Genomic DNA, 17586 nt, shown 5'->3' with positions numbered 1-17586 from the left:
ACAACATTAAAGTTGCAGATAGCATCCAAATTGAAATATAATTTGTGAATATATGTGAATTTGTAATCAGGCCCCTGCTTAAAACCTTCTATGACTCTGTGGTGGCATCAGCCCTCCATCTAAGCTGGTGTCTGCTGGACCCCAGGAAGCGCAGAGCAGGAAAGAAAGAGACTGAAAAAGCTGGTGAGAAAGGCTGCTTCTGTCCTAGGCTGCACTCTGGACAGGAGGAAGTGGCTGAGAGGAGGGTATTGTGTACAAGCTTACATCCACCCTGGACAACACTTTTCACCCTCTGCACCAGACTGTAGAGGAGCTGAGCAGCTCCTTTACTGAAAGACTTTGTATGTTTGTTAAAAGGAGCGCTACCACAGGTCATTTATTCCTGCTGCAACCAGACTATATAATGCAACAGAAGGATATATGTATAATGGTCAATTACTATTTAATACCCTGTGCAATAACTTGTTCTTTATATTTGACACCCAGTGCAATAGCTATATATATAAATATCAATCTTTATAAATACCCATGTAAATACCATGTGCAATATAATCCTGCTATTAAATAAATAAATAAATAAAAAAGTTGTTGTATGTGGACATACTGTTTATACTGTCTATATCCTATGCACCTTTTTCTTCCTTTAGACCCCTTCTTCTTCTTCTCTTTTTGACTATTTCAGCTGATGTGATGAGTACATTTCCCCACTGTAAGATCACTAAAGTAAATCAATCAGTCAGTCCTCTGCCAAGTTTGCCAGTCTTTGTCCTGTTTATCCATGTTGCCATCAGTGTTTTTCTTTAAACAAACTGCTGTATTCTTGAATTTACCTCTAGTTTATTGTAGCTGTAACGTCATAATGTATCATTATCAATAGGTTTATATAGTTGTAAGAAAGTACCAAAAATATTTTTCTTATTTTTTCTTACTCAAATAAAGTACAGATACCGGAAAAAGCTGCTTTAAAAAGTGACTATAATAAATGTAAATATTTATAAATATCTCTGTGTGTGTTAAAACTATACCCTCCAGTAATGTATTAGGCCAATGGGGTGGATTTTCATTATAGATCTAACTGATTAAAAGCCTGAAGCTCGAGGATAGTACATATTTGTTTCCCACATAAACGCTTGTTTAGAAAAAACAAAACAAAAACAAGTTTATCCTAAACTATTCTAGATTTCTTTGGCTGGATGAAGCCGCTTCCGCCACGAGCTGCTCTGCTTGGCCCAACCTGGCAACCCGCGGCTCGGGCCGTAGAGCTGAAAAACTTGTTGTTGTCTGGTGAAAATGGCGTCAAACGTAGAGGCCCCGGAACGCTGGTATCTCGCCCTCCTTGGCTTTGCGGAACACTTCAGAACCTCCAGTCCACCTAAAATACGACTCTGCGTTCACTGTCTACAGGCTGTGTTTCAGTTCAAGCCTCCGCAAAGGATCGAGGCCCGGACGCATCTCCAGCTGGGCTCGGTTCTGTACCATCACACCAAGAACAGCGAGCTGGCCCGCAGCCACCTAGAGAAAGCGGTGAGGGGCGTTCGGTGTAGGAAAGAGCGGGGATGCGGCAGAGAAGCGGGCGGGGTGTAGGCCGCAGGCAGTGAAAACAACAAACGGCGGAAGCATTTAAAAAGCCGTTCATTCAGGAAGGTTACATTATTAAAGAGGTTCAAATAAAGTGTTTTTTTTTTTTGGTGAGAGACTTGAAGATGTTTTATATCCGGTTCAGCCTCTTTAAGGATTTGCTCTATATAAACTGCTTTTGAAATGTTCAGGTCTAAAATGTTAGCTAAACACACTTTGTCTGTTTTTGCAGTGGTTTATATCTCAACAACTTCCTCAATTCGAAGATGTCAAATTTGAAGCTGCGAGTATTTTATCGGAGCTCTTTTGCCAACAGGTAAGACAAATAACGACTTAATAACCTGATAACATGGTACATTAATGAGAGGGTCAGATGAAATTTTTACTTTCCAGGTTTTAACCAGCTCTTGTTTGAATGCGTTTAATGATTTTTGATGGTACATAGAGGGATTTTAAAATGTTAACTGCTTATATTTGTAATATATTTCCAGAATCTGGTGGACTCTGCTAAGCCCCTGCTTCGTAAAGCTATCCAGATTTCCCAGCAGACTCCATACTGGCACTGCAGGCTGCTGTTTCAGTTAGCGGTAGGTTTTCTGACTGCAGATGAATTGATTCCAGATTTTTGTCACTAATTTTCAGTCAGCAATTCTTTGCTTTTCCTTAACTTGGTGATCCTGTTCTGATTTGAAGTGTAGATGAAAGCAAAACATTGATTGTAGTGTTAATTCATGTATCCTTTTTAACTTAAAGTCATAGGGAAGTCATATTTAAATGTCAAATCATTCTGGCTTAAACATGTATATAAATGTACTCCTTATCAGGCTATATTGTACCAAAATTTAGAAAATTTCTATTTAAAAAAAAATATTATTTTTTTAATGTTCTGCAGGCCAGTTAGTTATACATCAGCCTGATCACCTAAATTCATCCAATCATATATCAACGGTCATCTGTCAATCAAATTTTTTCAGTCATAGCATATCTTGATTCATATGTCACAGCTAATATACGCAACGGTTGAAATAAGAATAATTTCTTTCCCATTGAGTTCCGTCCCAGTGTTCACAGGGATGGACGTCTGTATCTTCAGCAGGCGTAGAGCTAACAGCGTTGCGAGGCAAGGGCTCAAACATGTACGGCTGTAAGCCTTCTACACCAAACCAAGCTTCTGCCGCCCTGGCGTCCTCTTCCACAACATCTTCGTCCCCGCTTTCCTCCTCTAAATAAAAAATGGATGACGGAGGAGACTCATCCACGACCTCCGACACTAAACTCTCCTCCTCTTGCGTGTTTCCGCTGTCCATAGCGTTCCTTGACAGCGTCGTTTCTAAGTCACCAATTTAGTGCTACTTGGTCCCAATGGAATTTCCCATTGGGGACCTACTAGCACTAAGTTGCTAATTGGTTAGCAAGATGCTTCTGAGACACCAGCCACAACCAAACATGCTTACGAACCTTCCGCCACAACAACCCTTCCACCTTGATATCGACCAATCACTTTATTCACTCGTGTAAAGTCGTGCACCACTCGTGAGAATTCGGAAATGCAACGGTTGGAACAGCCGCCTCCCTACGATTTTAAATCTATATATTGTGTGTGGTAGTTTAGTCTGTTACTATTAAATAAATAATAATGATAATAATAATGGATGCATGCCCCAGTTGCCTTAGCAACCACTGAGAACTCCAAGGTGAGATATTAACTTATCCTTTATTGGACCGCCATGAAGAAGATGCACATGGTATGTTTAGATTAATGCTGAGTTATGTTAGAACTGTAATTACAGTCATATGTTTATATTACAATTTCTTTAAAAGTATTTATGACTTTTTTAAGGCTACACTTTAAAAAATGAAATTGTCTAGAGCCGTTTTAAACTAAATTTCTTTTTGTATACACTTGTATATACAAAAGGACTAAATAAATCTGTCCAAGTCTAATAACATTTTTTTTAAATAAGCAAAACTAAATTTACTACAAAAGTTGTAAACTTTATTAAGAATTTCATTTTTACATGTATTTGTGTACTAGAACAGGTTTATTTTAAAGAAATGCTCCAAGATACCAAACTGTCTTTCTTTGCCTCATTCAAAATCTACAGTTATGCATTATGTTATGTTAAAAGTATGTATGTAAAGGAGCTCAGAGCAATGTCTTCTTTAGTTTCTATTCAATATTTACATTAGCACCATAGGTAGCATTCAGCGTGTTACTCTGCATAAAGGCCAGAACACCCGGACTTTTTAATCTCTGATCCGATTTTATTTATTTTTTTATGTCCCACTGACTGAGTATAGAGAGGCTCCGTCTAGGAGCAAATCTTCGCAGAATATTTTCACTTCTGTCTCTGTGCTGTACACAAATGAAAACAATTTCTCACATTTGACTCGGACGGATTATGAATAGTTATAAAAAAATAAATAAACCAGTGGCACATTCTATAAAGAAAAGCCCCACTTAACAAGTCTTAGCAGCATCTCAGACCAGAGCAGATAGAGAATGTTCATATATTAAAAACATAATGAGATCTACGTCTACAGAAAAGAAAAACACAGCTATAAACGCAGTGGGACAGTTTCTATGCTGACTGAGGCAGAGAGGTGATTCTCAAAGAGAGATCTGCTCACTTTATCCAAGTTTTTCTTTCTTTTTTTTCATAAAGTGGTGAGACAGATACACTGCGCGTACCTGCTCTGTCTTTTTATTATTTCATTCATTCTTTTTGCACCAGTCTGTCCTACTTACTATATACGGGATGTCTGACTCCAAAACGGACTCATTCCCCGTGTGATTAACAGATTTTATTTTGTATTTTCCCCCAAAGCGGATCTGTTTTACTTTGTAACTCTCTTCCTGTCAGACCCATTAATTGCAGCTGAATTGCTGCATTTTCGGACTAAACTACACCTGTAGTCTATCTCAGTCGGACCTACACAGCCCCCTGCATAAAATCGTGTCGGATGTGATCATCCCCATTGACTTTCAATGAGCGCTAAACGCTACGACCTCGAGCAACGATTTTCTGTCGGATCGGACATAAAATCTGATTCGGTGTGTTCTGGCCTTATCTTAGATCAACAACAAAATAGTTTTGACTCAGTGTATTCATTTTTCTTTAGAAGCACGGCTGTGACCCCATAGAGAAGCAATATCTCTGATAGATGAAGAGGAGAGAAAAATACATTTTTATCACTTGGAACTTACATTATTTTCTCACTACCTGAATCAGCCATTCCTCAAACTATCCATCACCTTACAGAGTTCTGTTCCTTCAAAAAAGGGGGAATTTCTGACCCAAAAAGAAAAGGAGAAATCATCTCCATTTAAAAATGCCCATCCTGATCAATGCCCCAGCTCCTCTCTGACAACCCGAGTACAGGACAGATAATGAGCTGCAAACAAGCAGCAAGAATAAAATCATGTTGTTCTTGCAGCTGTGGGAATTCAACTTTTTTTTTATCTGAACTCATATCACTAATCGGAACCAGAAGAGTGAAAATGTCCGATTTCTCGCTCCAGCTGAATATTCTGATGGAGAAATGTTTCTTTTGAGTTGAAGAGCAGATTAGAAGGATAGCAGCTGTTTGTTTCCATTTGCTGCTGTCTGTATCTGGATGGTAACATTTTTTTCTCATCTCTCTTAGCAACTTCATACCCTGGAGAAGGACTTGGTGTCAGCATGTGACCTTTTGGGAGTTGGTGCCGAGTATGCCAGAGTTGTGGGTTCAGAATATACCAGGTAAAGCTCTCTGCCTGCTATAAGTTTAGCATGTTTAAACCTGCACCTAGTTGACAGGGTTGGAAAAAAGATTCCCAAAGCAAAATTATGATTTTCTAACTTTGATGACATGTAACGACACCCGTGGGGTCAGCTTCATTAATTTTTGGCTGTTTCACATTAGATGTTTAATAGAGAAACTTTTTCCTGCGGTTTTCTGTAAAGAAACTGGAAAGAAAGGGTTTTTGGAAGAAAGTCCTGGTGGTAATGGGTCATATTTTGGAGAACTGGGATAGTTCCATTGAAAAGTCAACCCTCTGTATCCACCAGGGTACATGAGGAGAAATCTTCATGAGAATACACACAGTGACACAAAACACTGTCTTGTACACTCAGGTTACACCGGCTTAATTTCTTATTCTTTTATTATTTCTGCTGTTCAGGCCCCCAAACCTCCCTGGTTTATAGATACACCTCAAGGTTATTACTGGATCTGGGCCTGCTTAAGGCTAAATATTCACCAAAAGAAACAGAACTAACTAGTAAATTTGAACTTCCAGTAGAAACTGTTCCTTCCGCCCGGGGAAAAAAAAGCAATTAAAAATCCGCCATCTGAAAGAAACTTCCAACCCCGGTTTTCAGGATCTATTTGTGAACTTTATAACAATTTTCATAGTTAGATATGACAGAATAGGACATATGTAGCTTAACATGTCAGTTTTAATTAGGGCTGCAACTAATGATTTTGCTAATTTATTGATCTGTCAATAATTTTTCCTATTAATTGATTAATAATCAGATAGCAAAAGCTTCCTTACAGAAGGCTTTGTGTGAAATTAAACCAGGTGATGCTAAAACTTTTTCATTTCAGGAGTTCTGATGGAGCAGAGTGATAGAGAATAAATTTTTAATATTAAATGCAAAAAGCATTAAAATTTTTTTTACAATTTTGATATATTTACTCCTCTAAGTGGGTCGCTCTGTCAGCTAAAGGCATATTTTACAGTCTCTATACTCCATTTAAAGATTAATCGATTACAAAATTAATTCATGATTATTTCAATAATCGATAAATCCGATTAATTGTTTCAGCCCTAGTTTTAATGACATATACTACATATATTGTTAATCTGGGAAACTGCAAACTACTTTGTCATCTTTATCAAGAACGGACCTTTTACCTGAAGCTGTTCAATTATATAAACTTATAAAAATAACCAACTTCCTGCTTTCTTATCGAATAAACATTTTAAAGCTACTCAAAGCTTTTTTATATGAAAAATTCCTTCTAATTATTATAAATTGAAAGTATTTTTTTATTATGTGTTTGTGTAATCATTTGATCAGGAAAACTGATGTATTCTTTTTATTTTTTAGGGCTTTGTTTCTTCTTAGTAAAGGAATGGTAAGTTTTCTTTTTTTACCCTTTCATCAGCTGTTTTCTGCGCCTCGTATCATTTGTGTAAACATATAGAATGAGTGTGTGTGATTTGCTTCAAGGAATTATGGTCTATAGTTTGACATATTTAAGCTGTTTGTTCTGACCGGGAAATAATTTGTGACTCTCCAGTTGCTGCTGATGGAGAGGAAGCTGGGCGAGGTGCATCCTCTTCTCAGTCTGTGCGGGACCATAGTTGAAAACTGGCAGGGAAACCCCATCCAGAAGGAGTCGCTGAGAGTCTTCTTCCTAGTACTACAAGTCACACACTACCTGGATGCTGGACAGGTAGGGCATTCAGCCTGGAAGGGCTGGAACAGAAGTTAGGCTGGCAAAGATATTTCCAGCATTTCTGGAGCTATCTGGGGATGAAAGCGTCCAATTAGAAAAAGCAGCTCCATTGTTTGGGTTTTCCTCAGGTAAAAAGCGTGAAGCCGTGTCTGAAACAGCTGCAGCAGTGCATTCAGACCATCTCTACACTCCAAGATGACGAGATTCTTCCCACCAACCCCGCTGACCTCTTCCACTGGCTGCCAAAGGAGCACATGTGTGTTCTCGTATATTTGGTAATGCTCATTTTTTTATTCTTCCATATTTACACAAAGCTTCTATAAATCTAAAACCCTGGTTTTACAGCTTTTGACTCATACTAAAACCTCCAACGTTACACCAGTTAGGCTAACAGATTATATGCCTAGTATTATTCAGAGGACAACTAAGCTAAAAATAATAACTGTTGTTACACTTTAGTGAAAGAACCTCGTTACAAACAGTGGTGGACGAAGTACTCAACTGTAGTACTTGAGTGAAAGTCTTGATATTCATTAGTTAAATCTTGCTCTACTACAAGTAAAAGTTACTTGATCAATAATCCACTCAAGTTAAAGTATTGAAGTACTCACTTTTTTTAAATACTTAAGTATTCAAAAGTACATGTATTTTAAAGTACCTAAGTATTTAAAAATAATCTAATTTTCTAATCTCAGTACATTCCTGTATTACTTTCAGAATAATTTTAAAGAAACTTGTAACTTTAATAAACTTTAATAAACCACCTGATGTATTGAAGCGTAGAACCAAGTGCTACAGATTCTACACCATCTGAAAAGAACTTCAGCATAGAAATACAACAGAAAATAAGGACAGCTATTTTGATTATTTCTTATTTAAAAAAAAAAAACTAAAAAGAAAACAGTCTTGATTCTCTGCACACTTTCACTATGAAATAGAGGACTAAGCTAGAATCTATTACCACAAAGAAACTATAACTCTCACTTTAGAACTCATCCTACTGAACAACTGGGCCACAGCAACAACAAACACCTTAATAAAATTATAAACTACTAATGATGTCTGCGCTGAGTTTCTCCCATTTGAGGAACGTCATTAAACTCTAAAACAGATGTGGCTTCTAGATTTGGAGAAAAACAGCAACAGCGGTTTATAAAGCTAAGATGAGCCAAAAGGAACAAGGAACTAGCAGCTTCCTGGAAATGGAGTGAAAGTTATAAATACCCCCAGAAAAGGACTTGAGTTAAGTAAAGATACTCAAAGTTCTAAAGTACAGTAATCAAGTAAATGTACTTTGTTACTTTCCACCACTGGTTACAGACAAATGTGCACAAAAACCCAGATCCTGCAAAGACAGAATGAGTGTTACTGATGGGCTCTGGGCTCTAAACATGGGGGCTAAATAGATTCCAGTTATAAAGAGAAAACAATAATTCCTTTGATTTTGATATTGGTACCAGTTTATGTGAGTTTATTAAGATAATCTTAAATCATCACAACAGATTCCATATAGTTTTCACATTTTAGCGCCCCATTTAACATCTACTGTTGATCAGCTTCTAGTGGGAAATATTAGGTGGTCAAGATTAGGATCTTCTGTGGGAGACTTAAAAGAAAACTGGGAAACTTTAGTTGGTAAAAGTCAGTTTTGGTTGACCTTTGGTTCTCCTCTAAGTGAACCTAAACCTCTCGGTTTCTCATCTGTGACAAACTTCTCTCACTAATTTTTATTTTCCAGGTCACGGTAATGCACTCCATGCAGGCGGGCTACCTGGAGAAAGCCCAGAAGTACACAGACAAGGCTCTGATGCAACTGGAGAAACTCAAAAGTGGGTTCAACAATAGCCCATGGCTAGCTTTTAGCATATTGCTCTTTAAAGTGTTTAAAACGTGCTAAATAATGCTAATTCCATCCCTAATCTCCTTTATCAGTGTTGGACTGCAGTGCCATCCTTTCTACCTTCCAAGTTATTCTGCTGGAGCACATCATCATGTGTCGACTGGTCACAGGCCACAAGGCCACGGCTTTACAGGAGGTACCTTGGTTTATCCTGTGCTCATCACTTTTTAGTTTGCATTTCAATTATTGCTATCATGAAAAGGTCATGTTGAACAATGAACTTGGAGTTAAATTAAAATGTCTAAATAAGGAGCCAGACTTCTTGATGTAAAGAAATTAAAACTTTGACTTACTACCCGTCCAACTCGTTCACAACATGCCCTGCTGTCACCCAAAGGGCCTCAAATGTCCTCAAACTTCATCTCTTGTTTTAGCCCGATTTACACTGCGTCTGGTTCTCCTCAGCTGCTACTTTTGCACCAAGTAGCAGAGGTGGGAGATGTGGAGCCATCAAGGCTGAATCCAAAACCGCTCCTCAACCACTAACCTTTACGCTGCAAAAAGCCTGCACTGATGCAGACTCTATTTAAGGTCTGAAAGGTTAATTCTACCCTACCCACTATGAGCTTTGGGACGGTCCTTAACATGGCGGACCCTCATCAGGAGCGTGCAAATGTAGGGTTAGTGCTTAGGGGCTGTTTAGGATTCAGCCCTAGCCATCTCCATGTCATGTGTTTGTTCTGCCAGCCACTGAAGAGGGTGAGTCCAATCTGCAGAGTGAAATAATTGTGCAGGTTGGATTCACCCGGTTCAGTGGTTGGCAGAACAAATACATGACATGGAAATGACTCGGGGACTACATCTCCCACCTCTGCTAAATCCCAAGCAGTCAATGAGAACAAACAGCCTCTGCATGTGGAGCCATGTGGATGGACCCAGCAGTAAATATACAGATGTCACAATTCTTTAAAACTGCGTATTTTCCACTGCATCTGGGGTTTCGTAATATTTCATTATAGACTGCCAGATCATTTACTAAAAACTTAACTAGACTGTGTCTAGCAAAGTCTTTTTTTTTTCTAAAAAAGACATATTTTGCATGTTGACCAAGGAAGTCCAAGCCTGCAGCAAAGCATGGCGGTGGCTCCATTATACTTTGAGGCTGTTATTCTGCAGCTGACCTGGAGCCTCGGTCAGAGCGGAGGCAGCTGTAAACGGTTTCAAGCGGGTCTTTTCCTCCAGGCCTGAGTCTGATCAGAACGCCGTGATCTGCTCTGCACAGGAAATGCTGTCATTTACCGACGGGTTTGGAGCTTTGATTAAAAGGAGAGAACAAGTATTGACCAGTGAAGATGTAGCACATTCTGTTCTAGTAAAAACATAAAATCCAGCCATGTTTACTCTTTTAAGAGATTTCACTTTATTTTGCAAACAGGTAAAGCTCTTTTTTTTGCACATCTCTCTCTTTAGATTTCACAGGTGTGCCAGCTGTGCCAACAGTCCCCCAGATTATTCAACAACCACGCTGCTCAGCTACACACACTATTAGTGAGTATATTAAATCAAACCTTTCTTTACTTGTGCTTTTGTTACAGCTGCTAAACTTTAAAAGAAACTGGGAGGTCTCCTTGTGATAGGGCAGTGGTACCAGCTTTCAAGCTGAGGGAAAAGACGTTGACATTATTTAAAAATGAACAAGGTTTCAATGTTAAATTCAGAATGAAAAAGCAATTAGCAAAATCCCACAGAGTTGGATTACTCGGCCCCATTGGGCTGATTGGCACCAAGCTCTGTTTTACAGCTGTGTTACTCAATGCTGCTCTATAAAGTTCTACTTTCTGGGAAAAAGTGTTTTCTCCCAACTCACATTCACCCTCAACAGGATTCTGGAGGGTGAATTGGAGTTTGCCAAACCAGTCTACATGTGTTTTGTGGATCTGGAGAAGGCATTGGACCGTGTCCCTCGCCGGGGGGAGGGTTGTCCTGTGGGGGGTACTCCAGGAGTATGGAGTACCGGGCCCTTTAAGGATTGTTAGGTCTCTGTATAACCTGTGTCAGAGCCTGGTCCGCATTGCAGACAGTAAGTCGTACTCGTTTCTGGTGAGGGTTGGACTCCGCCAAGGTTGCCCTTTGTCACCGATTCTGTTCATAACTTTTATAGAAAGAAATTCTAGACGCAGCCAAGGTGTTTAGGGGATCTGTCTTGGTGGCCTTCGGATTGCATCTCTGTTATTTGCAGATGATGTGGTTCTGTTGGCTTCATCAGGGCGGGATCTACAGCTCTTACTGGAGCGGTTCGCAGCCGAGTGTGAAGCAGCCGGGATGAGGATCAGTGCATCCAAATCCGAGCCCATGGTCTTGAGCCGGAAAAGGGTAGAGTGTCTTCTCCAGGTTGGGGAGGATGTACTGCATCTTGGGCTCTTGTGCACGAATGAGGGGAAGATGGAGCTTGAGATCAATAGGCGGATTGGTGCAGCGTCTGCTGTGAAGCGGGCCCTGTACCGGTCTGTTGTGGTGAAGAGAGAGCTGAGCCAAAAAGCAAAGCTCTCAATTTACCAGTTGATCTACGTTCCTACCCTCATCTTTGGTCATGAGCTTTGGGTCATGACTGAAAGAAAGAGATCCCGAATACAAGCGGTTGAAATGAGTTTTCTCCATAGTGTGTCTTGGCTCTCCCTAAAAGATAGGGTGAGGAGATCAGTCATCCGGGGAGGGCTCAGAGTAGAGCTGCTGCTCCTCCACATCGAGAGGAGCCAGTTGGCTCGGGGATCTGATTAGGATGCCTCCTGGACGTCTCCCTGGTGAGGTGTTCCAGGCACGTCCCACCGGAAGGAGGCCCAGGGGGAGACCCAGGACACGCTGAAGGGACTATGTTTCTCGGCTGGCCTTGGGATTCCCCCGGAGGAGCTGGCCCAAATGGCTGGGGAGAGGGACGTCTGGGCCTCCCTTCTGAAGCTGCTACCCCCGCGACCCGATCCTGGATAAGTGGAAGAAGATGGATGGATGGTTGTTTTGTTATGAGGAGCTGTAGGAATGTAGGACATCATCATGCCCAACTATGAAATCTAAAACGTTAGCAGAAATGAGGCACTCACAGTAACACCCACGGTATGCCCTACTCCAGGAGCCTCTAGTCACCAACTGACTTCTCTGTAAAATTTACAACAACCTGACAGATGATGAAGACTTGTTTTCATACAGTTGTTGTGCTTTTCATATTTTTGATTAGTTTTTAAAACTGATAAAACCATCATTTGTGTTATCAAAGAGAGCATTTTGGAAGTAAAACCTGTTTTTAATCCCTAAAATAACTGACCTCTAATCTCATCACAGGGTTTGTACTGCATCTCTGTGAACTGTATGGACAACGCAGAAGCACAGTTTACCACGGCGTTGCGGGTCAGTGCAAAAGGATTTCCCATAACAGTGGAACTGACTTCATCGCATCCTTTTTATTGAGCTCTGTTTGTTCTGTATTCTTGTCGGTAAGTTGGTGTCTCCGTTGCAGCTCACCACGCACCAGGAGCTTTGGACTTACATTGTAACCAACCTGGCCAGCGTTTACATCAGGGAAGGAAATCGACACCAGGAGGTAAGAAAGGAATCGTTTTATGCTTATAGATTAGATCATCTAAATGGGACATTTTTCTTTAAACAATGTTTTATGTGAATATTTTAAATCTGGTTTCTATATCAGTTGAAGGAAACCTTGAAAGTAAGAAGTTTTGCTTTGTGAAATGGTTGCCTTTACACTTTTCTGCCACCAGATGGCACTGATGAACGTTTTACTTTGTTAAAATCTAACCAAACTAAAAAATTTTGTATTTCAAAAATCATATAATAAAATGAATAAAGCCGATGACTTTTTCATAATGAAAACAAAATATTAAACCCTATTAATATGCTTGTGTTTTGTTTTTCTTCTCCAGCTATACGGCTTATTGGAAAGAATAAACCCTGATCATAACTTTCCAGTCAGGTGAAAATTGTTTAATGTAGTTTTTCCCATTAAGATACTGTTCTTATAATAGTTCTATTCTCTATGCTTTTATAAACTGTAAACTTGTGTTTTTATTCAGCTCTCACTGCCTCCGTGCTGCAGCTTTTTACATAAGGGGACTCCTGTCCTTTTTTCAGGGACGCTACAATGAGGCAAAGTATGGGGACCGCAAAGTTTTATGCTCTTAAATAATAACCTGTCCACAGATCCACCTCGCTCTGACGCTGTGTTTTGTCTTGCAGACGTTTCCTTAGAGAAACCCTGAAAATGTCGAACGCTGAGGATCTGAACAGACTCACAGCCTGCTCTCTGGTTCTGCTGGGCCACATTTTCTACGTACTGGGCAACCACAGAGTAAGAGCAACCCCTTAGCAAGCATTTCTTATACTCCAAAACCGCTTGTTTACTATTTTTTTATATGAAAGGATTAGAATGGGGAAAAATGTTGCGGTACAATGTCATCACGGCAGAATGTTTAGGTTTCATCTAAAGTCAGTTGTCGTTTTTATTTAATTACCGTATTTTCCAGACTATAGAGCTCACCTCACTATAAGCTATAAACATAGGGGGTGTGTTGGCCTAGTGCTTATAGCAGTGCACATGTGCTCTGAGAAGGTTGCAAGGACCCGGTTTGATCCCCACAGCCTGCACCCTGGGTCCCTGAGCAAGACCCTTTACCCCCCACACTGCTCCCTGGGCACCACACAATGTCAGCCCGCTGCTCCCCACGGGGGTGGGTTAAATGCAGAGATAAATTTCTCCAGGGTGAGATCAATAAAGTTCAATTATTATTATTAAGAAAACGAATATTAAAAACTGGAAACTTGTATATATAAGCCGCTGATATCTACTGAACTGTCTCCCACCAATCCTGTAGGGGGAGCTCTACATATAGCCCCTGGAGTACTAAGAAGAATGCTAGCTCCCTTTAGCTTGATGGCTCCCAGCAGTAAGAGCTCCTACTGAAAGATGGGGCTTCCTCAGCTCTTTATTTCTGCTCTGCAGGAGTTGAGCTCAGTCTCTTCATTGGTTTGGCAGCTTTTTTTATTTATTTTTTATTTAGAAAGACAGATTTCCATCACATCAGTAATCACAGCTTCATCGATTTAATATTATAACTGAGGATATAAGCAGAAAGTCCAAGTGATTTTGTCCATGTTGCCTTTCTGGTATTTTTTACAGAATATCACTAACTTAATTGTAAAGATAACAAAATGAACAGAGTTAAACAGTAATGGGGATTGCAACACCTCGAGTAATAAAAAACACAAAGACATAAGAGGGCAAGACATATTTCAGAAGAACAATCAAATGAAGTCGGATCTAATTGGTTTCGCCCCATTAGAAATTAGCCCCATATTCTCTCATTTCCAACTTTGATTTCACCATCTAAGGGTTAGGAAAAATCCAGAAAAGCTGCACCTTCTTATAAACCACATGTTTCAAAGTGTGGGGAAAAAAAACTATCTGTTTATAGACCAGAAGATACGGTATATTCAGCCTCTGGAATTAAAAACTGAGAGTTTATTCTGTCATGTCTCTAAGCCGAGGGAGAATAGAAGCGCCAATCAGATGTCTTTACATTTTTGGACTTGCTCATACAAAGTTCAGCTGATTCAGATTTTTTCCCTTAAACTTTGATAGAAATGAATCTCAGAACGAGCAAACGAATTTACCAGCTTTCCTTTCATGAGCAGAAACATTGATTTATATTAGGAAAAGAGATTTTGTCCCGTAATGTGTGAGACTAGAGTTTACTGTTATGAACAAAGAGGTGACAGTAAATAAAAAAAAAATCTCTAACATCTTATTTATTTTTGTTATCAGTAAACTATGTATTTTATTGCATAATCTCACTGATAATAAAAATGGAGGCTTAATCACTCAGTAAGGTTGTTCACACAGAAAGGACTGCTTTTATATATGATGCATTCACTGTTTGGAAAAGGATCGGATTTTTGTATTTCCCAATTTCAACTGGAGTCTTTATACTCCAGTTAACGATTAATCAATTACTGAATTAGTTAATTATTATTTAAATAATCGACTAACCGGATTTATTGTTTTGTAGTTGTGATTAAAACTTGTATGCCTCTGATTTAAAAATAGAATTTTTCTAAATGCAATTAATTGCCCAGCCATAGATGAGCTTCATGAATCCTGTTAATGTTTGCATTGCTCTTAATTAAATTTGAGACTAAAAATAATCAGTTCTTTTTTTTTAAAAGTATAAACTGTTGAACAACGGACAGAAAAAGAAATATCAAGACGACAGGAATTAAGTATTTTGCCAAGGATTTTTATATGGGTAATGCTTACATTATTTCCACTAGGATTTGTACTTCAGTTTGAATCAATGGTGTCAGATCTTTTAGATAACCTCAAATAAAAGAAAAAGTAAAATACCCCAAAATGCTTGTAAAACGGCTGTTTATTGTCATGTTGAAATGGATCAGGATTATGTTCCAGTTGACCCACATTAGTAAAGAATTGTTGATTATAAAAACCTCTGGTGGGAGTTAGTGGTCAGTTATCTAACGATCCTAGAGGATGACCCCTCCCCCTAAAACATCCTGTCTTCCAGGCAATGAAATTTTAATTGCTTGAAGCCTTGGACTCAAGATGAATATATTAATATATCTAATAAATCATTCAGTATTTGCAGGCATCTTCTTGCTAAACATGATTACAGGCTCTTTCCCCCGTTTGTGATCGTTACTAAATTTGATCGTCATAGTTCTGTGCTTTTGTTTAAGATGCGCTTTAATCAGGACACTTAACTCTGATTTTAAAGGATGTTTTTATATCCCCTTTTAGGAAAGTAACAACATGGTTGTACCTGCCATGCAGCTGGCCAGCAAAATCCCTGACATGTCTGTGCAGCTCTGGTCTTCAGCGCTGTTGAAAGGTATGCTTTTCATTTTCCAGAGCTTTACACCATCACCACCAGGTTGTGCATCATGCATTTGTGCTAAAAATCCACTCTGCTGTGCTTGCAGACTTGAACAAGGCCCTTGGAAACAACATTGAAGCCCATGAGGCTGCACAGATGCACCAGAATTTCTCCCAGCAGCTGCTGCAGGACCACATCGCCGCCTGCAGCCTCCCTGAACATAACCTCATCAGTGTACGTGAAGCTTCAATTGTCGCCTTTCAACTTTGCTTCTTTTTAAAAATCTGCTAATTTGCTTCATAAATCAATGCTGTTTGGGTTTTCAACATATTTCTAATGCTGCAGTTCCACCATTTGTTTTTTTCCAGTGGACAGATGGCCCCCCTCCTGTCCAGATCCAGGCCCAGAACGGTCCCACCACGAGCCTCGCAAGCCTGCTATGAAGAACCCACATGATGCATGCAATTGTAGCTGGTAAATTACCACAAGCAGCGATTTGATGCCTAAAAACCTGCTATCCACAACACTGTAGCTTAAAATAAATCTTAACAAGCGACCGGTTGGACATTCACTTTATTTGCTTCAGAGGATTACTTCCGATTGCCTGCTTGTATTTTTATTTTTTTTTTTGTTCTAAAGTTATCAACTCATAACACTCTGATGGCGTGGACTGTGGGGGGGCAGGATCCCGGTGGGACTCCTGGTTTAGGAGGACGGACACATAGCAATGTATAAAAGTTTCATTGCCTCAGATATAGGGATATAAGTTTGTCAGGATTATTTTTTATTTCCATATCTTGGAAAAGATCCAGTTAGATAAGGGGCAGTAAAAATATGTAGAAGAAATTAATTTATTCATGTTGCTATTTTTGTAACTGTTGATAAATATTTTACATCTTGCCTTTTTTTTTTGTATGAATGCTGTTTTTCTCTCCCATGTTTGGATGTTACTAATGTGGACGCCCTGTGCTATAGTCTCTCAGCTGGGTCGCCTATCTTACATTTTTGATGATTCTTTTGCACAAAATCCACAGTAGGAAATATAGACCTGTAACTTATCTTATATTCATTTGAAATGTTTCATAGCAAAGACAAAAAAGCAGCATATGTTGTTTTGATGCACAATCCACTGTGTTTAGGAGATGCTTTTAAATACTAGTAGAATTTATCATATTATCACTAATACCCTTTAAAGAGTACACATTTTCTCATGTATTTGTTTTAGGTTTATTTCTTGCTATAGTTTTTTTTTTTTTCTTTCTGCAAATCAGATTTTTTTTTCCCCCCAGACATTGAAAAAAATATATATATTTTATTGTCCTAATTTTTCTTGATAGTCCTACTAATTGATCTTTTCATGGTTTGTTTGTATAAATTTACCACTTGTTAAACCTTTTATTGTACAGTGACATTTTCTAAATTCAATTTAGTAAAGTGTGGTATGTATTAGTTTAGCTAACCTATGTAGGTATCCCATGGCTTGGTATTTAAAGCACTGTAAGAGATGGACATGCAGTTTAAGCTTCAGTACTAGCCATATTTTATACAATGCCTCTGTTTTTAATTCCTAACATTGTTTTCAATGATTTTTCCAATAAAAAACATGATTTAAATTAGTCAGTTTAATGATTTACTTATCCTTCTGCTGTTGTTCTTTTGTAGTTTTTTTGGGTGAATATACTTGTTTCCTTATTTCAGAGGTATGGGGTCCATCCTCATTTGAAATATGCAGACTCATCATGTGCAGCTTTTGAATGAAGGGGCACATTTCATTGTTATGATCTCATCTGGAATGTATTTAACTTTTAGTATACGCAAAGAGGG

At 39.0% G+C, this 17586-nt stretch overlaps 1 protein-coding gene across 2 annotated transcripts; it reads left to right on the top strand.

Moving 5' to 3' along the window:
• The first annotated feature begins 1237 nt into the window (after positions 1–1237).
• On the top strand, positions 1238–17378 carry mau2 (MAU2 sister chromatid cohesion factor). 2 transcript variants are annotated; one of them, XM_038290277.1, is made up of 18 exons: positions 1238–1524; positions 1811–1894; positions 2070–2165; positions 5227–5321; positions 6678–6705; positions 6871–7026; positions 7158–7304; positions 8768–8858; positions 8962–9065; positions 10340–10417; positions 12203–12268; positions 12360–12461; positions 12799–12848; positions 12949–13026; positions 13112–13223; positions 15687–15777; positions 15869–15996; positions 16131–17378. In XM_038290277.1, exons 1-18 carry the CDS (start codon positions 1291–1293, stop codon positions 16203–16205), a joined length of 1815 nt encoding a protein of 604 aa, XP_038146205.1. In that variant the 5' UTR covers positions 1238–1290; the 3' UTR covers positions 16206–17378. The 2 variants fall into 2 exon arrangements, with proteins under 2 accessions (XP_038146205.1, XP_038146206.1); XM_038290278.1 differs by having other exon boundaries at positions 1239–1524; positions 12378–12461.
• The last annotated feature ends 208 nt before the right edge of the window (positions 17379–17586 follow it).

This window comes from Cyprinodon tularosa, unplaced genomic scaffold (genome assembly GCF_016077235.1).
Source record: "Cyprinodon tularosa strain WSP-4 unplaced genomic scaffold, ASM1607723v1 ctg278, whole genome shotgun sequence".
Classification (NCBI taxonomy): domain Eukaryota; kingdom Metazoa; phylum Chordata; class Actinopteri; order Cyprinodontiformes; family Cyprinodontidae; genus Cyprinodon; species Cyprinodon tularosa.
Note: the sequence above shows the minus strand (reverse complement) of the source record. Positions and strands in the feature narration are given on the sequence as shown.